A 22,478-nucleotide genomic window follows, 5' to 3' on the forward strand; every position below is an offset into this window, starting at 1 on the left:
AGTTGAGAGTATATATAAGTTGATCTGATTTTTTTTTTTAAACAAAGTATTTATATACTTGTATTTATATACTTGTTGAGTTCTTTTAGCTCAGGTCTTTACCATCAATTTTTGATGAATTAGTATAACCAAAGCAAAAAAATGTTAGCTATTAGGTACCTATTGAATGCTTATTATGTGCTGGACCGTGGGGATTCGGTTGTGGGGAAAATATCCACAGTCTCTATTGAGAATCTACTTCAAAACTAAAACAAAAACAAAAATAGAGATAAAGTAGTTTTATGTAACACGCTGTGTTAATACTCCAGAATAGCCCTATCTGATAGAAGTTTTCTGAGATGATAAAAATGTTCTGTATCTGTATTACTACATAGCTTCATATGGCTATTGAGCACTTGAAATGTGGCCAGTGTAACTGAGGAACTGAATTTTTAAACTTTATTTAATTTGAATTACATTTTTTTAAATAGCCAGGTAGAACAGTTTTTAATCTAGCTTTAGGGAATCTGTTAGCGTCCCTAACTTGAGGCAAAATACTGTGTATGTATTTTGGGAGGAAAAAGTCCATCATTTTTATCAAATTGTGAAAGGTGAGTGAGAATTATTACAGAATTAGAAGCTGAACACATTAATTTTTACTAATAAGTAGAAGTATATCAATTTCTATGGTAAAGAATAAAATGTAAAATAAAGTGGGCATTCTAGACTTTTGGTTTTCTGTTATCACTATGTTTGAAATGTGTTTGAATGTGGGAGCTAATATTGAGCACATATTTTTTTCCGACTGGCATTGTGATATTCACATATGTTATATTATTTAATCCTTTCAACAACCATGGGAGGTGATTGTTGTTATCCTTATTTAATTAGAGAAGAAATAGTCTTCGCATGGCTAAGTAACTTGCCCAGGGTCAAAAAGCTAAATAATTGATGGCGCTAGGTTTGTTGTCCATGTGTGGAAGCCTTCAAACCAATGTTCTTGCTATTGGGCCATGCAGCTTTATCAACGTATCATTCATTGATGCTTAAAGCCACAAGAATTATTAAGCACATGTGCTCTGAAAGAAGTCCAGAAATTTATCAATTTTTATGTTAATGATGCTTTTTGAAGAAATTCAATTTAATAAAATTTAGTAGGTAAATTTAGTAAATTACTTACCTTTTGTTGTTGTTGAGTACAGCCAATGGGCAGGTTTGTCTCTTTTAAGCTAGAAATAAAAATCAGAAAATCATGTCTTCCTAGACTCTTTTGACCTTCATTAGGATTTTCTTTCATTGATCTCCTATAGTACTTAATCTGTCATACAGTTTATCATTAAATCATATTTTGTCCTATATGATTTGCTAATATATGTATTAGTCTTAATAACCCAACACCTAGTAAGGATGGAAACCACATTTTAAACCTTAAAACAAATCTTATATACCAAGCATATAATTACTGATTGGCCAAGGCATTTTAAGATTTGCATTTACTCCTTGAATTTAGTCAGAGAACACTAATTTTGGACATTTAGGTAAAACATACACAAATAGGAAGATTCAAAGTATTAATTTTTTTATACAAAGGATCAAGCAGTATGCATTTCATTTCTTTTCTTGTAAGTTTTGCCAGTTTATTGATGAAAACTGAAGTAAAGTAGCCTGGAAAAAAATTAGGTTCAGGCTTGGAAAGTTTATTTCTCATTCTATCTTTCTTTTTTGTTTAATCAGTTGGAAGGCTCAGGAACACCAGACATGCATTTTAGAAAATAATGAATCTAAGAAGTTTAATATTAAGATATATATTTTTAGCCTCTTGCATTATTGATCATTTAATATTAGGATGCCTGTATCTGTATTTTTAGATTCTCAGGTTACACTCATCAATTCATATAACTTCAAATTCTTTAGTTCACTGCTTGTTTAGGTTTTTGTGTTTGTTTTTTTGCTATTTGAACTCCATTTGCATTTCTTGATTTTATATACCTCCTGCAAAATTGGATATTAACTTTGTTTTGAATATTTTTACTAATGTGACTAGATTTCTTGTGGGAAAGATTGTTTCTCAACATTTTATTAATTTTGATGCTTACTGAATTTTGAGAAGAGCACAACTTTTAAGTATTTTTATCTTTTGATATGAATGTAAAAATGGTTTCTGTTTTTTTAAACTGGAATTCTGTTTCAGGTTGAGTTCATTCAATAATTGAATACATTTATTCTGATATAAGTTTTTTTAAAGTTTATTTTTTATTTTTTAAGATTCTTTAATTTTTAGAAATTGGCTTTTCAAATGTAGATGAATATTTTTATGAATGAAGTTCAGAATTAAACCTTAAATATAAGATAGGTAAAAATATACATTTTTAAGTGATCTAAATTTTTAAGTGAGTGCTAACATAATTAAATTTTCATTATCTCTACTGAATATGAATAGACTTCTCAATTTAATTTTAAGGTCTACAATGGCAAATACTACAGTTGACTTCAACTTAATTTTAATTAACTGAAGAACCAATACTACTTTTTCTGTCATTGCATACCCACTATCTCGTGTTGTCTACTTTTTAGTGTGTGTGTGTGTTTTAATTGGTTGACTAAATGAATTTTTCTGTATTTGAATATGCAGTTTTGAAGATACAAAAATTAGGTTTGGCAATCTATGAAATTTCTCTCCATATATGTTTATCTTTTCTTCTTCCATTCTATAGTTTATTTTTACTTTGTTGCCCCACTTTCTTCCTTTGTCTCTAGTGCTAAACTGGCCACAAGATTTATCTTACACATCTTAGAACCAGTGTGAGTGTGTATTCAGTGAATGAATGAATGAATGAAATACAACATGATGAAATATAGACCTTTAAAAGTGACTTTTAATATTTAACATTTGTAACTTTTAAAAATTGGTAAGTAGAATTTATTATATTTATCTTAAAAATCTTAGATTATATTATTATAAATGCTTTCTATTACCTTTTTTTTTTTTTTAAACCCTGATAGGAAAACAAATTCCTTCATTTTGGTTAGGAAATTTAGCTGTGAAGGAATATAATGGTTTTAGGAAATTGGAAAGCACTCACATTAGCCCTTACCATTACCATTATTTTATTTTTATTTTTAAATTTTTAAAAGATTTTATTAATTGAGCACAGAGAGAGAGAGAGAACACGCCCAAGCAGGGAGAGCAGCAGGCAGAGGGAGAGGGAGAAAGAAGCAGGCTCCCCGCAGAGCAGGGAGCCCAATATGGGACTTGATCCCAGAACCCTGGGATCATGACCTGAGCTGAAGGCAGACACTTAACTGACTGAGCCACATAGGCACCCCACCATTGTTGTTATAAATAAATAAATAAATAAATACTTTTATATGTATATATATATTTTTAATATATATATTTGACTTGCCCCTTTACCCTTTAAAAATGTAGGCAGTGGATTAATTCATAATGCCATTACTAATTCTCTTAAAAATAACTTTTGGTTGGGAGACTAGTGTGCATTAGAAAAAATTCTTAAAGCCATTTTCCTTTGGAAAGGAAAATAAGATTTTAGGGTTTTTATATGTTTGAGATATAATCCTTATACTATAATAAGAACAGAATCACCCCCTGTGTCTGTTCTTTTGGTGAAGCAGCACAAGTTTTGGACCTCCTTGTGTTACAGTCATGGCTTGCTCTGTGACCCTGAGCAAAGATTAATACTATTTTTTTTTTAAGTTTTTTTTTAAAGTCATCTCTGTACCCAGTCTGGGGCTTGAACTCACTACTCTGAGATCAAGAGTCACATGCTCTTCTGGCTGAGTAAGCCTGGTGCCCTGAGGTTAATGTTATTCTTAAACCTTTGAATCAGATTCCTCTTTGATCTGCTGCCTTAAAGAGTTCTGGAGATAAGTAGATGAAACATTAAATATAATGTGTCTATACATAATGTACTGATTTGAAAGCTAATAAAGAGTGTCTTATCAAGCAATTTACTATTGTGAGAGACTGGAGCTTAATTATTCCATGAGAAACTTGGGGAGCCAGCATAAAATACATGCCTGAGTTAATTTGAGAGGTGAGGAAACTCATGCATTTGTACAGCAGGTCATCAGTTACTAGGTGAAGATTATTTCTGTTTGTGTCCAATTCCTTCACCCTTTTGTTCTGCCACTTGGGTGACAAAGCAGGCTCAAGTAACAACAAAAAAGCCCTGGGTCAAAGAAGTGTAGGTGCTAGCATTTGAAAGTCAGGTCTTTGTATGCTGAACTGGTAAGTGTCAGGGGATATAGGTGGGTCACTGATAGACTCTGCTACAATTATGTTCCCTCTCATCTGGTGGTACAACCTTAGAGTTCTAACATTTCATCTGGGAAACGATCAGTTACTTTCATCTAGGATGCGTATGGGAAAACTCACAGATGCTGACACAGACATATTCTGATCTTCCAAGGTTGTAAAAAAGGAAGAAACATGGTTAAGTCTTATTTTATTTGAGGAAAGCTGACAGTATCTTCCAAATTACCCAGGTTTTTTGGGTATGGAGAGAAAAGTCTCTTTGTTACCCCAAATTAGTCCCCATATATTCAAATTACTTTGAGTTTTTACTTTGGTGTTAATTGGCAGTCTATTTTTTTTTTTAAGATTTTATTTATTTATTTGACAGACAGAGATCACAAGTAGGCAGAGAGGCAGGCAGAGAGAGAGGGGGAAGCAGGCTCCCTGCTGAGCAGAGAGACCGATGCGGGGCTCGATCCCAGGACCCTGGGATCATGACCTGAGCCGAAGGCAGAGGCTTTAAGCCACTGAGCCACCCAGGCGCCCCTGGCAGTCTGTTTTTTAAAGATTGTATTTATTTGAGAGAAAGAGAGAGCATGAATGGGGTGGAGGGGCAGAAGGTGGGGGAGAAGCAGACTCCCCGCTGAGCAGGGACCCTACTGGATCCCAGGATCCTGAGATCATGACCTGAGCTGAAGGCAGTTGCTTACCTGAGCCGCTTAGGTGCCCCATTCACCAAGAAAGGAGAGAACTGTTGATATTTAGTTGGAAGCTCTCAGATTAATCTTTCTAGATTGAAAGAAAGTGAGTAGTTTCTTGCAGACCTACAGAAATGAGTACTCATAGTTTTCTTTGTGCTTTCCTATATTGCCAGTGGAAAGGAAAAGAAGTGAAAAAAAAAATCAGATGATGAATTTCCCTTTGAGGAACTGGATAAATAGGAGTATAAACTAATTGTGACATTGAGAGTAAAAAGACTAGTAACACGTCATTAATTGCAAATAAGAGTACCTTTATATTTGTATAATGTGAAGTTGACAAATTATTTTTATATTTATTTTTAAATTCTCTACACTTAAGAAATAGATGAGAAACGTCTGTTTTTGTTATATTTTACTTGAATGGGACACAGAGAAAGTGGAATGAAAAACAGTCCTAGAGATATTGCAATGATGGTTGAGTGACAGTTTTTTACGGAAGAGCAGAAATTCAGGTGCAATTGCAAAACGGAGCAATAGCTACAAAATGGTAAAGAAATACTTTATCTTGTGGTGTCTGGACATCGTTGAGGAAAGTAGTACTTCAATGAAGATAAGCTCATTATTACATATATATTTTTAAATAAATTTTAGAGCAGTTTTAAGTTCACAGCAAAATTGAGGAGAAAGTATAGAAAATTCCATATGTCCCTTGTCTCTTAACATGCATAAGCTCCCCCATTATTGACATCCCCTACCACAGTGGTACTGTACAGACACATTATTATCACCCAAAGTCCATAGTTTACAGTAGGGTTCACTTTTGGTATTATACGTTCTGTGGGTTAGATAAATGTGTATGGCATATACCTACCACTTGTAGTATCATACAGAATAGTTTCACTGCCCTACAGATCCTCAGTGTTCTGCCTTCTTACTCTTCCCTCCTTCCAATCCCTGACAACCATTAATCTTTTTACTATCTCCATAAATTTGCCCATTCTAGAATCACAGGGTTGGAATTATACAGTGCGTAGCCTTTTCAGATTGCCTTCTTTCTCTTAGTAAAATGCATTTAAGTTTTCTTGATGTCTTTTCTTGACTTGATAGTGTATTTCTAGTGCTGAATAATATTCTGCTGTCTGGATGTACCACAGTTTACTTATTTAGTCACCTGTTGAAGGATGTCTTGATTACTTCCAGGTTTTGGAAATTATGAATAAAACTGCTGTAAATATTTATGTTTTCATTAAGTTTTCAGTTGATTTGGATAAATACCAAGAAGTGCAATTCCTGGATTGTATGGTAAGAGTATATTTAGTTTTGTAAGAAGTTGCCAAACTTTCTTCCGAAGTGGCTGTACTATTTTGCATTCTGACCAACAGTGAGTGAGATTGCTATTGTTCCACATCTATGTCAGCATTTGATGTTAGTGCTGGATTTCGGTTATTCCACTAGATATATAGTGGTACCTTATTGTTGCTTTAATTTGCAATTCGATAATGACATACAATGTTGAACATTTTTTTATATGCTTACTTGCCGTATCTGTATGTTCTTTGGTGAGGTTGTCTGTTCAGGTCTTTGCCTATTTTTTAATTAGGTTGTCCATTTTGTTATTATTGAGAAATAAGATAGAATTGATTGGGATTTTATTGAATCAAATGGGAAAAAGCTGACATATTATCAATATTGAGTCTTTGAACATGGACTATCTATTTACTTAGTTCTTTGATATCATTCATCAGAGTTTTAAAGTTTTTCTCATGGATCTTGCATATTTTTTGTAAGACTTATATAAGTGTTTCATTTATGGGTGTACTAATGTAAATTGTAATATGTTTTTAATTCAAATTCCACTTGTACATTCCTGGTATGTAAGAAAGCAGTTGACTTTTGTATATTAACTTTGTATCCTGCAATGTTTCTATAATCACTTACTAGTTGCACGGGTTTTTGTGTGTAATTCTTTTGGATTTTTCCTATTGATAATCATGTCATCTGGGAACAAAAAGTTTTATTTCTTCCTTACACACCTTGGGTATCTTTTATTTCCTTTTCTTATACTATTAGCTAGGGTTTCTACTATGATGTTGAAAATGAGAGGTGAGGGGGATATATCACATTGTTCTTAATCTTAGTGGGAAAATTTCTGGTTTCTCACCATTGAAGGTATGATGTGGCTATAGGTTTTTGGTAGATTATCAGATTGAGGAAATTCCATGTATTCCTAGTTAATTGACAGTTTGTTTTGTTTTGTTTTAGTATAACAGTTTTTATCCGCTTCAGTGTTGAATTTTGTGAAATGTTTTTTGTGTATCTGTTGATAAGATGATGTGATGGATTTTGTTAATTGATTTTTGAATATTGAGCTAGTCTTGCATACCTGGGTAAATCCCACTTGGTCATGTTATAAAAGTCTTTTTATACATTGTTGAGTTTAATTTGCTAATATTTTTTGAGGATTTTTGCAGCTATCTCCATGAGAGAGAATGATCTATAGTTTTCTTGTAATGTCTTTACATTGGGGCATTAGGGTAATGCTGGCCTCAAAGAATGAGTTAAGAAGTAGTCCCTCTGCCTCTATCTTCTGAAAGAGATTGTAGAGGATTGGTAAAATTTCTTCCTTAAATTTTTAGTAGAATTTACCAGTGAGCCCATTTAGGCATGGCACTTTCTCTTTTGGAAGATTATTAATTATTGATCCAGTTTCTTTATTTTTTTTTAAGATTTTAAATATTTATTTATTTGAGAGGAGGAGACAGAGTGAGTAAGAGGGAGAGGGAGAGAGACTCTGAGGCCGATTCCATGCTAAATTTAGAGCCTCATGTGGGGCTCACTGCCATGACCAGGAGGTCATGACCTGAGCTGAAACCAAGAGTCGGACCCTTAACAGACTGAGCCACCCAGGCGCCCCGATCCTATTTCTTTAATACATATAGGGCTATTAAGGTTGTCTGTTTCTTTCTTTTTTTAATTTATGTATTTTATTTATAACAAACCCAGGAGTATTTTTTAAAGCTTTTATTTAAATTCCAGTTAGTTAACATATACAGTGTAATACTAGTTTCAGGTGTACAGTAGAGTGATTTAGCACTTCCATATAATACCCAGTGCTCACCACAACTGTACTTGTTAATCCTCATCACCTATTTAATTCATCCTCCCAACCACCTCCCTGTATATTTCTTCTTATATGAGTTTTGGCAGATTGTGCATTTCAAGGAATTGGCCCATTTCACCTAGGTTATCAAATTTCTGGACTTAGAGTTATTCATCATATTCTTTTATTATCTTTTTAATGTCCATAGGATCTGTCATGATATCTTCTCTTTCCTTTCTAATATTAGGAATTTGTGTCATCTTTTTTTCTATTTAGTCTGGCCAGAGACTTACTGATTTTATTAATCTTTAAGAAAACCCATTTTTTGGTTTTGTTTATTTTCTCAGTTTTGTATTTTCAGCTTTATTGATTTCTCTAGTTTTTATTATTTCTTTCCTTCTACTTACTTTGGATTTAATATGCTCTTCTTTTTCTAGTTTGCTGAAGTGGAAGCTTGGGTAATTGGTTTTAGATTTTTAAAAAGTTTTCTAAATGTGCATTTAATGCTATAAATTATGTAACTTTCTCTTACTGTTCTGCATAAGGACTGTTTTCCCTGAATCTACAAGTTTTGGTGTCCCGTATTTGCATTTCATTTCACTCGTATTTTAAAATCTTTCTTCAGATTTCTTCTTTGTCCCATGCATTACTTAAAAGTGTGTAGTTTAATCTTCAAGTTTTGGGGGATTTTTCAGTTAGTGGTTTTTGTTTTTGTTTTTGTTTTAGTTTATTTATTTATTTTTTAGTAATCTCTACACCCAACATGGGGCTCGAACCCATGACCTGGAGATCAAAAGATGCATGCTCTTCCAGCTGAAGCTGCCAGGCACCCCTGTTTGTTACTGATTTCCAATTTTAATTTCTTTGTGGTCTGAGAGCAGACATATGATTTTTATGTTTTTAAGATTTATTTATTTATTTGAGAGGAGAGAGAGAGAGAGAGAGAGAGAAAGAGCATAAGCAGGAAAGGCAGAGAGAGGAGGAGAGAGAATCTCAAGCAGACTCCATACTGAGCATGGAGCCCAATGTGGGGCTTGATCTCAGGACCCGAAACCAAGAGTTGGATGCTTAACTAACTGTGCCACGCAGGTGCCCCAATTTCTTTTTTTTTTTTTTTTAATTAAATTTTGTTTTATGACCCAGAATGTAGTCTCTTTTATTTTCCTTGTTAACTTGAGAAGAATGTGTAATCGACTGTTGTTGGATGATGTAGGCTGTCGATGTCTGTTAATGCCTAGTTGGTGAATGATTCAGCTGCATCTTTACTGGTTTTCTGCCTGTTGGATCCGTGCATTTCTGAAAGAGTGTTATAGTCTTCAGCTAGAATAATGGATTCATTTGTTTCTCATTGCAGTTTTATCATTAGTTGCCTCACAGAGTTTGATGGTCTTTTGTTAGGCACATACACATTAAAGATTGTTATCTTCTTGGAGGTAGTAGACCTTTTTATTGTACTGTAATCCCCTTCTTTATTCATGATAACTTCTTGCTCTAAAGTCTGCTTTGTCTGAAATTAATATAGCTACTCTTGATTTCTTCTAGTTCATGTTAGCATGCCATAACTTTCTCCATCCCTTTACTTTTAATCCGTATGTGTTTTTATATTTGAAGTTTGTTTCTGATGACATACAGTTAGGTCCACTCTGATGATCACTGTCTTTTAATTGGTATAGTTAGATTATTGATGTTTAAAGTGATTACTGATGTAGTAGATTAATATCTACTATATTTGTCACTGTTTTCTATTTGTTGGCCTTGTTTTTTGCTCCCGTTCTTGTCTTCCACAATTTTCTGCCTTTTGGGTTTTATTTTTTTTATTTTTTATTTTTTTAGATTTTATTTATTTATTTGAGAGAGAGACAGTGAGAGAGAGGATGAGAGGGGAGAAAGTCAGAGGGAGAAGCAGACTCTCAAAGGAGCAGGGAGCCTGATGTGGGACTCGATCCCAGAACTCTGGGATCATGACCTGAGCCGAAGGCAGTCGCTTAACCAACTGAGCCACCCAGGCGCCCTGCCTTTTGGGTTTTAAATGAACATTTTATATGATTCCACTTCTTTTCCTTTCTTAGAATATCAATTATACTTAAAAAAAAAAAAACCCAAAGAACAAAAAACCTCTTTTTAGTGGTAAAGCACCTGGGTGGCTCAGTTAGCATCCGATTCTTGATTTCGGTACAGGAGCCCTATGTCAGCTCCACACTCAGTGGGGAATCTGCTTAAGATTCTCTCCCTCTTCCTCTCCCCCCAGCTCACATGCGTGTATATACTCTCTGTCTCTCAAATAAGTAAATCTTTTTTAAAAAGTCCTTTTTTTAGTGGTTACATTTATAGTTTTCTTTCAAATAGCCCTGTAGGTACCTTATAATGACAAAATAATCCTAATTCTTTCCTCTCATTTTTTTGGTATCACTTCTGTCATTCCTTTCCCTTATACTTAGCATTTATAGACATATATATAAGCATACACATATACATGAGCACATTCATAATCTATTAAATTGTTGCTATTACTATTTTGAACAGGTTTGTTACCTATTAGACCCATTAGATATAATAAAAATAAAGTTACTATTTTACTTTCACTTATTCTCCATTGTTCTTTCTCTATGAAGATCTGTTTTTGACCTATGTAATTTTCCTTCTCTCTGAAAAACTTCTTTTAACATTTGGTATTTAGGCGAATGATGTCAGTATAATGATGAATTTGAAGTGGGTTTTTTTTCCAACCACTTCAAACACATTAATGTTTTGGAATGATCAGGGGCAAGCCTTTTCACAACTAAAGATAAATCCTTAGTGGTATAAGAAAAATGCCAAAAATTCTGTAAAAGTACCTTCGTATAGTGCAGTAAGTTGCTAGTTTATTGGCTTAAAATTTGCTACATACTTCACTATGTTAAAAGATCTGAAGAAGTTGCAAGTTGCTTTGCAGAAGTTGTGAAGATAGTTCCATTGTGTTTAAAAGAAATTATTGATAGAGAAGGCTATCTCTAGATGATATTTTTAATTTTTATTAAAATTATTTATTAGAAGTGAATGTCTTCGAGGACCCACATCAAAAGAAGTATGAGCTCCAGGATATGAAATTTTAAAGACTGGGCTGACTTATTTTTGATACAAAACTGCACTAGTATTTTTATAAGGATTGTTACTGTTTTATTAGAATTCAGATTTTTAAAAATTCCATTGATTTTTGAGTTGCCTGGCTCTAATTTCTTTTCAGTGTCCATCATAGTGGCTTGCACCGCCATCACTAGCCCATTTTTACGCAAAAGAAAAACGTTCTTCCTCTCTGAGCAGATTTAGATTTGTAGTTGCAGCTTACCATGTAGAATTCTTGCTGGATTTTAGCACTTCTTATACTTTCACCTGGGCCTTTGTGCACTGTATAGTTTGGAAACACTTGCATAGTGGCTTGACTTACTGAATGAAAGAGACATTGCACACCTACACACACACACACACACACACATACACAGTGCTTGTTGAACTTCAGACTATTCCTTTAGCATATATGTTTTGATTAGTTAAAAAGTTTGTTAACTTTCTGCTTTGTCCCTAGTTGTCAATGTTTGATGTTATGCAAGGATTTTAAAAACACAGTTAAGACTATTTAGCAGACCATTAATTTTTCAAAATCTTTTCATAGAAAGGGTGTTTCGGGGCACCTGGTTTGCCCTCTGGTTAAGCCACTGCCTTCAGCCCAGGTCATGATCCTAGGATCCTGGGATTGAGCCCCACATCTGGCTCTCTGTTCAGCGGGGAGCCTGCTTCCCTGTCTCTCTGCCTGCCTCTCTGCCTACTTGTGATCTCTCTCTGTCAAATAAATAAATAAAATCTTTTAAAAAATAAATAAATAAAAAATAAAATAAAACACAAACATTTTTTTCAAAAAGATTTTATTTATTCATGAGAGATAGAGAGACAGAGGCAGAGGGAGAAGCAGGCTCCCCACTGAGCACGGAGTCTGATATGGGACTCGATCCGAGGATCCTGGGATCATGACCTGAGGTGAAGGCAGATGCTTTACCATCTGAGCCACCCAGGCGCCCTACACAAACATTTTTTAATGTCAAGGCCAGAGGTTGCACACATTAATTTGGCTCACATCTGATTGTTAAGGACCTAGTGATATACACCTAACTGCTGGTAAGACTGGGAAATACGAGCTACCATGAGCTCAGCTATAACTGAAAGGGTTCTGGTATCAAGAGGAGACTTGGGGCGCCTGGGTGGCTCAGTGGGTTAAAGCCTCTGCTTTCAGCTCAGGTCATGATCCCAGGGTCCTGGGATCGAGCCCCGCATGGGGCTCTCTGCTCAGCAGGGAGCCTGCTTCCTCCTCTCTCTCTGCCTGTCTCTCAGCCTACTTGTGATCTCTGTCAAATAAATAAAATCTTTAAAAAAAAAATAGAGGAGACTAGAGAATGACAGAAAATAAGAAGTCTATTCAGTTTGCCTCTTTGTCACCCAAATATCCAGACACTCCCTTCTCATAGAGAACACACATCCATTCCTCAAGGATGACAATTCAAAGTTATATTCAGTCAGTGGAGTAATGGCCTTTTAGTCAGGTCCAGATATTGTTAATTATGATGTGGTGACATAAATGAATAGACAAGTTTTCCAACCCTCTTATCCTCTTGTTTCTTGTGTGTATATAGGAGTAGAGACAGGAAAGCTGCAATAAAACATTCCCACTGGGAGAAGAAAATGAGATACACATGATAGGTCCTTAAAATAATTAATACGACATCTTTTTCTGTAAGTGCAGCAAGGTCTTGGTAGAATCCTAAATTGGTTTGTCTTTTGTCCTCCATAGCCTCTTGCCTTTGCTGTTTGGGAATTATTCCTTATCCATTTTCCTTTGTGTTTATATCTGCAATGAATGTTGGAGAGTGTACCCTTAAGTGGAGGCTGTACTGCATTCTCCCCTTGTCTCCTGCTGCATATTTGGGCTTCCCAGGTAGAGGATGTTAAGTTTGTGTTATTTTTTTCCTATAAGAGTGCCCTCAAAAATGTGGATCTCCATTCTGTTTGCCTCTAGTCACATGTGAAAGTATCATGGCTAAAGATCTCATTTGTTACAGTTGTTGAGCCTGTAGACTAGTTAATTCACTATTTTTCTCAGACCATCGTACTCTCCTGCATTCAGTGACTGCCACCTTGAGACCACCCGAAACTACATTTGGCTGGGAATTAGTCTAACATTTGCTCCTAAGTTCATTCTCAGTTGTGTGGCTTAGAATTCTTAATGGAATACATTTTTTTGCTACCAGTTATGGAGAAGCAGTTGGTTGGTTTTCACATTCCTTGAAGGCCCTGTATTATGGATTAGTTAAAATGTCATTTATTTCCTTTATTTATATGTCCCTCGCTGTCAATGCTTGATGTTATACAAGGATTTTTATTTTTAAAAAAATTTTTAAAGATTTATTAATTTATTTTAAAGAGAGAGAGAGAGTATGTGTGAGCAGGAGGAGGGGCAGAGAAAAAGAAGCAGACTCCACACTAAGTGCAGAGTCTTTCATGGGCTCCATCCCACAACCCTGAGACCATGACCTGAGCCAATATGAGAAGTCCCATGCTTAACCGACTGAGCCACCTAAGTGCCCCTGTTATGCCAGGGTTTTAAAAACATAGTTAAATTAGTATTCATATAGTCTTTTACCTATTCAAGGATAAGATTTTGGTTTTGGTTTTTTTTTTTTCTTTTTTTCTTTCTTTCTTTTTTTTTTTTTTTTCCTACTGAAGGATAGTAGAATCTTTCAACAAATGGTTCACGAACTAAATATCCCCCTCCAAAAGAATCTGAATTCTTATTCACACATACACAGAAATTAACTTGAATTGGATTATAGGTGTAAAAGCCAAAACTCTAAAACTCCTTGAACTTTTAGAAACATGAATAAATCTATGACTTTGTGTTAGGTAAAGATCTCTTAGGACATAGAGATATCCATAAAAGGAAAATTTGATAAATTGGGCTTCATCGAGATTAGGATGTTTTTTGCTCAAAAGATACTATTAGGAAAATGAAAGGCAGGCTATAGACTGGGAACTACAAATATTTCAAATATACATAGTCTGATATGGGCCTTATGTCAATAAAAATATAACCCAAATAAATAGGAGCCGGAGATTTGAACAGTTACTTAATTAAAGGAAATCATAATCCTTTGGGAATCATTGAAAGCTTGTAAAAATACCCTCTACATCTGGAATTAGCAACTGAGGTCCATATACCAAGGCTAGCCCATTGTCTGTTATACTTTCTTTAAAAAAAATTATTTTTATTTTTTTAATTGAAGCATAGTTGATGAACAATGTTACATTACTTTCAGATGTACAACAGTGGTTTCACAGTTTTATACATTATGGAATGCTTACCACTGGTTAAGTGTTGGTACTATATGTCACCATACAAAGTTATTACAATATTATTGACTATATTCCCTATGCTGTACCCTTTTTTATGTCTGTGACTCATTTATTTTAGAACTTGGAATTTGTACTCTTAATCCCCTTAACTTGTTCTCCCCATCCCCCAACCTCCTCTCCTCTGGCAACAACCAGTTTGTTCTCTGTATTTATTAGTCTGTTTCTGTTTTTGTTAAGTTCTTTTTTAGATTCTACATGTAAGTGAAATCATACGGTATTTGCCTTTCTGTACCTGACTTATTTCACTTAGTATAATACCCTTTAGCTCTATCTGTGTTTTCAAAATGGCAAGATTTTGTTCTTTTTTATGGCTGAGTAATATTCCTGTGTGTGTGTGAGAGAGAGAGAGAGTGCGTGAGCGAGAGAGAGGGAGAGACATATTTATCCATTTACCTATCAGTGGGCACTTAGGTTACTTCCCTATCTTGGCTATTGTAAATAATGCTATAGTAAATATAGGGGTACATATATATCTTTTTGAATTGGTGTTTTTATTTTCTTTGGTAAATGCCTGGCAGTGGAACTACTGGATCTTTCTATTTTTAATTTTTTGAAGAACCTCCATACTGTTTTCCATTGTGGCTTCACCAGTTTACATTCCTACCAACATCATGAGATTTTCCTTTTCCCCATATTCTGACCAACATTTATTCTTGTCTTTTTGATACCAGCCATTTTGACTGGTGTGAGGCAATATCTCATTGTGGTTTTGATTTGCATTTCTCTTATGATTAGTAATATTGAGCATCTTTTCATATATCTGTTGATTATTTATATGGCTTCTTTGAAAAAATGTCTATTGAGGTTGTTTGCCCATTTTAAAATTTGATTATTTATTTCTTTGGTGTTGAGTTGTATGAATTTTTATATATTTTGAACATTAACCACTTTTCAGATGTATCATTTGCAAATATCCTCTCCCATTTGGTAGGTTGCCTTTTTGTTTTGTTGATGGTTTCCTTTGTTATACAAAAGTTTTTAGTTTGAAGTAGTCCCAATACAATATTTGCTTTTTGTTAAGTCCAGTGACCAAGAGATAATTGCCTGTGTTTTCTTCTAGGAGTTTTATGGATGCAGGTCTTACATTTAAGTTTTTAATCCATTTTGAGCTTATTTTTGTGTATAGTGTAAGAAAATGGTCTAGTTTCATTCTATTGCCTGTGGCTGTCTAGTTTCCCCAATAACATTTATTAAAGAAACTGTCTTTTCCCAATTGTAAATTCCTGCCTGTGTTTTTCATAGATTAATTGATCATATGAGCATGGGTTTATTTCTGGACTCTATTCTGTCCTTTTGATTTATGTGTCTGTTTTTGTGCCAGAACCATGCTGTTTTGATTACTGTAGCTTTATAGTATAGGTTGAAATCTGGGATTGTGAACCTTTCAGCTTTAAAGTGAACCTTGAATCCATCCTCTTACCTTCATCTCTTCTTTATCCCCCTTCCTTCTAGTTAATGGCATTTTCATTTTTTTATTCAGTGTTTTAGTCAGATTGGGCTCTAAAGTAACAATTAACCTTGTAATCTCAGTGTTTTTTTTGTTTTTGTTTTAGATTTTATTTGTTTATTTGTCAGACAGAGAGCCCAAGCAGGGGGGAGCAGCAGTCAGAGGGAAAAGCAGGCTCCCTCCTGAGCAAGGAGTCTGATGCCAGGTTGGGTCCTGACCCCAGCTAAAGGCAGATGCTTAAACAACTGAGCCACTGAGGCCCCCCTAATCTCAGAGGTTTAACACAGCCAGGGTTTGCTGTGGCTTACGTAAAAGCCAGTATGGTTTATTTAGGCTGTGATCCTCCCACATCTTGTAGTGATGCTGTCGGCACTAGTGGCTTTGAAGGTTGATAGACTGGAAATGACTGGGTCACTTGCTCATAATGCATTGATCAGAATTAGTCACATGGCTCCAACCTAAGTGCAAAGAATGGGAAATGTAGGATTTGTAGGAAATGTAGGATAGCACTTGAACTATTTGGAGATGACACTTATCTGTACCACACACAGATTACTATAGTTGCATCCTAACCGATTTCCTTATTTCTTCTCATATTCCACTATAATGCTTTCTCTACCTAGTAACCAGAGTGCTTGGGAAAAAACAGGTTTTTTTTATTGCCTTGCTAATAACTTTCTTTTTGGGGGCACCTGGGTGGTTTTGTTGGTTGGGCTGCTGCCTTCGGCTTGAGTTGTGATCCTGGGGTGCTGGGATGAGTCTCCAGTCAGGCTCCCTGCTCACCGGGGGAGCCTGCCTCTTCCTCTTGTGCTGCCTGCCTGCTGCTCCTCCTGCTTATGCTCTCTCTCTCTCTCACTATCTCTGTGTGTCAAATACATGACTGGAATCTTAAAAAAAAAACAAACCCCCCCCCAAAAAAACCCTTCCTTTTTGCATAAAATCCAACACTTTACCGTTAACCTGTACAATTGCTATGTGCAATTGTACAATTGTACAATCTCACTAATTTCATGATTTGCAGTTAGTGTTATTAAGTATTATCTATGAATAACAGATAATAGTATCTAGTTTAATATTTTTTCATTTTAATGGTTTTTATTTATTTAAAGATTTTATTTGAGAGAGAGTGTGCACACGCATGGGGTGGGGTGGGAGCAGGAGAAGCAGACACCCACCCCCCTCCGCTGAGTAGGAAACCCACACAGGGCTTGATCCTAGGACCCTGGGTTCATGACCTGAGCAGAAGGCGGAGGCTGAACCAAATGAGCCACCCAACCACTAAACAGTTTTTATTTCAAGTTGTACATAAGATTACTTTATTCCCTTATCTTCTCAATTGTTTCTTCCCTGTATTTGCCCTTTTCCTTTCCTGCTTGGTGAGATTTGGCTTGATCTTTTTGCAGTCTTTGTCCAGTTTTAGTCTAGTGATAACCATCTTGCTAGGCTGTGTGCCCACATGGACAGTTGTGCCTTTTGCCTTCTTGTATAGTCATTCAGTGTAGATGACGTTTTTCTTCCTGTAAACCTGGACTACATTGTCCATTTGCTGACCTTTGTAGTATCCTCACACAGCATGTACTTCATCCTTTGGATGGGCATGGATCGAACATTGTACTTCTGTCTCAGCTTTTTGGAAGGAGGGGAAGACATAATCTTCCTGCAAATGTGGGGAGATGCATCGAAGTGCTCTTTACAGTTCTTGCTCTCATCAGAAGTCACAAAGGGGTAAAACTTCATTGTGGTTGCTGGCACTTCAACAATGGCCACAAAAAGGAAAAGCTAATATTATTTTTTTTAAACTTGTTTATTTGTTTGTTTGTTTAAGTAATCTTTATACCCAGCGTGGGGCTTGAACTCATTATCTTAAATCAAGAGTTGCGTACCCCTCTGACTGAGCCGGCCAAGTGCCCCTCCGTTTTAATATTATTTTGAATAAGCATTCTCTTTTGTTATTTTCATAACTATGAAAATATGATTTAAAAATGTGTCAAATTTAAAAGGACAATAATGACTATAAGCCAAATACATAATGCATGTAATACATAAAACATAATACATATAGCCCGAATACATAATACCAAGAGAATTCTTAACCTATATGAAGGTCTCCTCAATCATATTGTGTGCAGTTAGAATCTTAAGAACATTTCTTGGGACACCTGGGTGGCTCAATTGGTTAAGCGTCTGCCTTCAGTTCGGGTCATGATCCTAGGATCCTGGGATCAAGTCCTGCATGGGGCTCCCTGCTCAGCAGGGAGTCTGCTTCTCCCTTTCCTTTTGCTGCCCTCCACCCTGCTTACACACACTCTCTCTCAAATGGATGAAAAAAAATAGCTCTTAGGGACATTGATTTAATGTAAAATCCTGTTATAATAAATATAGTGAAGTTATAATAATTTATTCCATTTCTCTGACAAATCGTATTTTATTTCTGTAAGTTTTTATTTAAATTCCAGTTAACATACAGTGTATTATTCATTTCAGGTGTGCATTTCAGTGATTCAGGTGTGCAGTTTAGTTTTAGTGCTCATCACAACAAATGATCTTTTATTATTTTATTTTTAAAAATATTTTTAAGTCCTCTCCCCACCCAACATGGGGCTCAGACTCACAACCCCAAGATCAAAAGTCACATGCTTTACCAACCGAGCCAACCAGGCACCCCAGTAAATTATCTTTTAGGATAAGTTTTCTCTGGCTAAAGTTTATATGGGAGACATTCAATTATGGTTCAATGTGTAAAACTAATGAACAGTTTTAGATTCTTAGCAAAATTAAGCAGAAAATGCAAGAGTTCCTGTATATTCCCTGTCCCTACACTGATAGAACCTCCCCATTAGTATACATGCATACCAAAGTAGTGCATTTGTAACAATCTATGAACTTAAACCTACAAATAGTTATCACTTAAAGTCCATACTTTACATGAGGATTCACTCTTGGTGTTGTACATTCTATGGGTTTTTTTTTTTTTTTTTAAAGATTTTATTTATTTATTTGACAGACAGATCACAAGTAGGCAGAGAGGCAGGCAGAGAGAGAAGGGAGGAAGCAGACTCCCTGCTGAGCAGAGAGCCCGATGCGGGGCTCGATCCCAGGACGCCGGGATCATGACCTGAGCCGAAGGCAGTGGCTTTAACCCACTGAGCCACCCAGGCGCCCCGATTCTATGGGTTTTGACAGTAAATGTAATTTTTGGGCAAGTTTTTCATAAAGTTTGTGTTCTGACATGAAGCATTTGTTGGTTTTCATTTATACCTTCAATTTCTGTCATGTTTTCTTTTGTAATCTGAAGCTCTTAATTAGTTATTCCAAATAACTGTTTTCTATTTGGAGTGGTTAGAATATTTTCATAAAGTAATTTGTTATCTCACAAACTATGGATTAGAGTAGTACCCTTGCCAAAAGATAGAGGAGCTAGGGTTCAACCCTTATTTTCAAAAATGCATGACAGAAAAGTCTATATAAATTCTTATCTTTGGGCAGTGAATCCTGGGAATCAGGTTTATTTTTTTAATCTATTTTATTATTATTAGTTTTTAACTTACTTGTCAGAGAGAGCAAACAAACAGGGAAGCAGCAGGCAGAGGGAGAAGCAGGCTCCTTGCTGAGCAAGGATCCCTATGTGGGACTTGATCCCAATAGCCTGGGATAATGGCCTGGGCCAAAGGCAGACACTTAACTGACTGAGCCACCCAGGCGTCCCTCACAACACCCCCCCCCCCCGCCTTTTTTTTTTTTTTTTTAAGATTTTATTTATTTATTCGAGAGAGAGAGCACAAGCAGGGCAGAGGGAGAGGGACAAGCCGGCTCCCTGATGATCAGGAAGCTGATGCGGGGCTCGACCCCAGGATCCCGGGGTTACTACCGGAGCCGAAGGCAGACGTGTAACAAACTGAGCTACCCAGGTGCCCCTAGGAATCAGGTTTGAATAAGCTATTTATCTTAAACATTTAAAGACCTATATATTTGGTATACTTATTTGAAAGGTAGAGCAGCCATATTTTTGATACTTTTTGATAATATATTTACATTGAGTTTAGGTGTTTAATTAGCTAACAGTGACTACTGTTTTAACAAATAAAAATTGCATATAATAAAATTGAGTACTCTGGTTTATTACATAGACTTAGATTTGCACAGTTCAAGTGACTTATCTAATACTTCTGCTTACATATAGAAGCTTCGTGTAACAGTTTTTACATGGTGTTAGTAGTATCATTCCTGTTTCCTTTCTTTTGCTGGCCCACTCCTATTTCAGCCCTTGTGCATATTAATAAAATGTTAAGTAGCAGAGGAGATTATCTTATTACTGGATATGTAATAATAAAAACAAGTGTTTATGGGATAGATAAGGAAGTTAAATATTTTTCTTTGATAAGAGTTGATATGAGGTTCTTTCATGTAATTAGATGTTGTATAAAGAAATTTGGATTATATGACAGGAGCCAAAGAATTTATTAAGTAGTCTGTGAAAACTTGATTGCCTTTGTTCTTTGACTAACAATGTTTGTCTCATTTGCAGTAACTGTAGTACTGAATGGAAGTGGCTTGTAGACAGAGCGAGAGTTGGCAGCCGATGGACATGGCTTCAAGCCCAGATTTCAGAACTAGAATACAAAATCCAGCAACTAACAGATGTTCACAGGCAGATTCGTGCATCCAAGGTATTGTTTGTATTCTTGTATTTTTTTAAAAAAATTGCTGTTTTAGTTTCTCATCCATGCACACAGTGTAATTGTTACAAGTCTTTATAAAAGTATGACTGACATTACCATTTTTAATATATCAATGGCTTTAAATTGAAGCTTTCATTGTAATGTCTTTGTTATGATCATTTCATCATACTTGAGCAGTTCAGAGCTTCTTCATTGGATTCCAATTAATAGAAATTAGGTACTCTTTTATAAACTTCTACTTTGATGGCATTTTTTTTTAACATACGTGAGAAAGTCTGAGTATATTTCATTGAATCCCCTCAGAGTTTTTGTTTTGCTTTAAAAATTATAAACACATAAAAAGCTTTAGAAAGCAATGTAATAGACACCTTTGTATCAAGTGTTACATTTTTACTGTTTGGGTTTAGTTTTTAGAGTAATAAAGCGTTACCTGTACAGTTGAGGTACTCGTATATTCCTTCTTGATCCCATTCTCTTTCGTCATGCCACTGTAGCCACTCTTGATTCCAACATGTTTTGGTATTTATGTTTTTAAACTATTGGCACATAGATGTCTCTGTCTAAAACTAGTATTTATTTTTCCATTATTTCACAGTCTGTATTAATGACCTATATACTGCAAACTCTTTTGGGACTTGCTTGCTTTTGTTCAGCATAAATTTTATAGGCCCTGTATGTTACTTAACTGTACGAATGGGATGGAATTACATGAGTACAATGGAATGTTTATCTCTTCTATTTTCTCTTGAAAGACATATACATTGTTTAGTTTTATGCTAGTAAAAACAATACTGTAATGACTGTCTTTTTTGTGTTTCTTTGTCAACCGTGGAGAGTTCTTGGTATATGCCTAAGAGTAATGGCTCTTAGGCCTGGCTGTCTTCATCTTCCCTATACTTACTGATGTGATTAGATAGTTAATATTCCCATTGGCAGTGCATGAGAGCTCTTTTTTTTTTTTTTAACACATCCTTGCCAACATCCGGTAATTTTTTACCTTTTAATTTTTCCAGTGTAATGGGTATGAAATATTATTATTGTTTTAATTTAATCATTCCTTAGTATTGAGAATTGGGCCTTGATATAATTGACCACCAATTTGCCCAAGAATTATCTACCTTTTGTATTCACTCTTTTTGGTGGGACAGGGAGAGGGCTATGGTTGGTGGAAATGTGTGTCTGTGAATTCTTTTTAAATTTTGGAGACTCTTACAAATCTCTCATTTGTAGCTTGTCTTTTCATTATTTTAGTATATGTAACAGAAAAGAATGCATGTTCTGTATGTGTTCAGTATAGAATTCTTTGTTAAATTTGTTGACTTTATTGTATATATCTGCTGTATGTTTATACCTCTAGATCTTTCCATTTATGATACACATTTGTTAAGATTTTCTCCCATCATTGTGAATTTTTCAGTTTTTTCCTGGTAATTTGGTTAGTTTTTGCTTCTTGCTTTTTGTTAAATAAATTTTTTTGCTATTCTAGGTATTTCTTTTTATAAACTATGAATAGTTTCAAAAATCTGATTAGTTTTGATTTTTTATTTGCCCTTATTCTCCTCTTTTTTATTTATGTCTTGTTATTTTACTTCTCTTTTTGGATTGGTAGAATTTGCTTCATTCTTTTACCTCTGCTGGTTTAGAAGCTATTCATTATAGTTTTATTCTTTGTCATTACTCCTAATTTTTAATATACTTCTTAATTAAAAGTAATCCTAACAATGACTAAAAAGTACTCAGTATTTTTATATTATTTATTACTTAAAACATGGATTCTAATTCTTTCTTTCTTTTTTCTTTCTGCACCAATGGTCAGAATTTATTTAGGCTTATTGTCTAGTCAGGTAAATGGTGATTTTTAAAGAACAAATTGAAA

General features: G+C 35.1%; 1 protein-coding gene and 1 pseudogene across 2 annotated transcripts in view; one reads left to right on the plus strand and one right to left on the minus strand.

Moving 5' to 3' along the window:
- The window catches only part of KANSL1L (KAT8 regulatory NSL complex subunit 1 like), a 140,995-nt gene that overhangs the window by 20,680 nt on the left and 97,837 nt on the right, over positions 1–22,478 (plus strand). The window contains exon 3 of the mRNA XM_080799291.1: positions 20,449–20,590. Coding sequence (XP_080655417.1) covers positions 20,449–20,590 — 142 coding nt within the window. The remainder of the gene's footprint in view (positions 1–20,448; positions 20,591–22,478) is intronic.
- On the minus strand, positions 17,240–17,696 carry LOC308340125 (large ribosomal subunit protein uL24-like; annotated as a pseudogene). Its single transcript has one exon. The product of its transcript is annotated as a large ribosomal subunit protein uL24-like (transcript).

The sequence above is a fragment of the Martes martes genome, assembly GCF_963455335.1.
Source record: "Martes martes genome assembly, chromosome: 3".
Taxonomy (NCBI): domain Eukaryota; kingdom Metazoa; phylum Chordata; class Mammalia; order Carnivora; family Mustelidae; genus Martes; species Martes martes.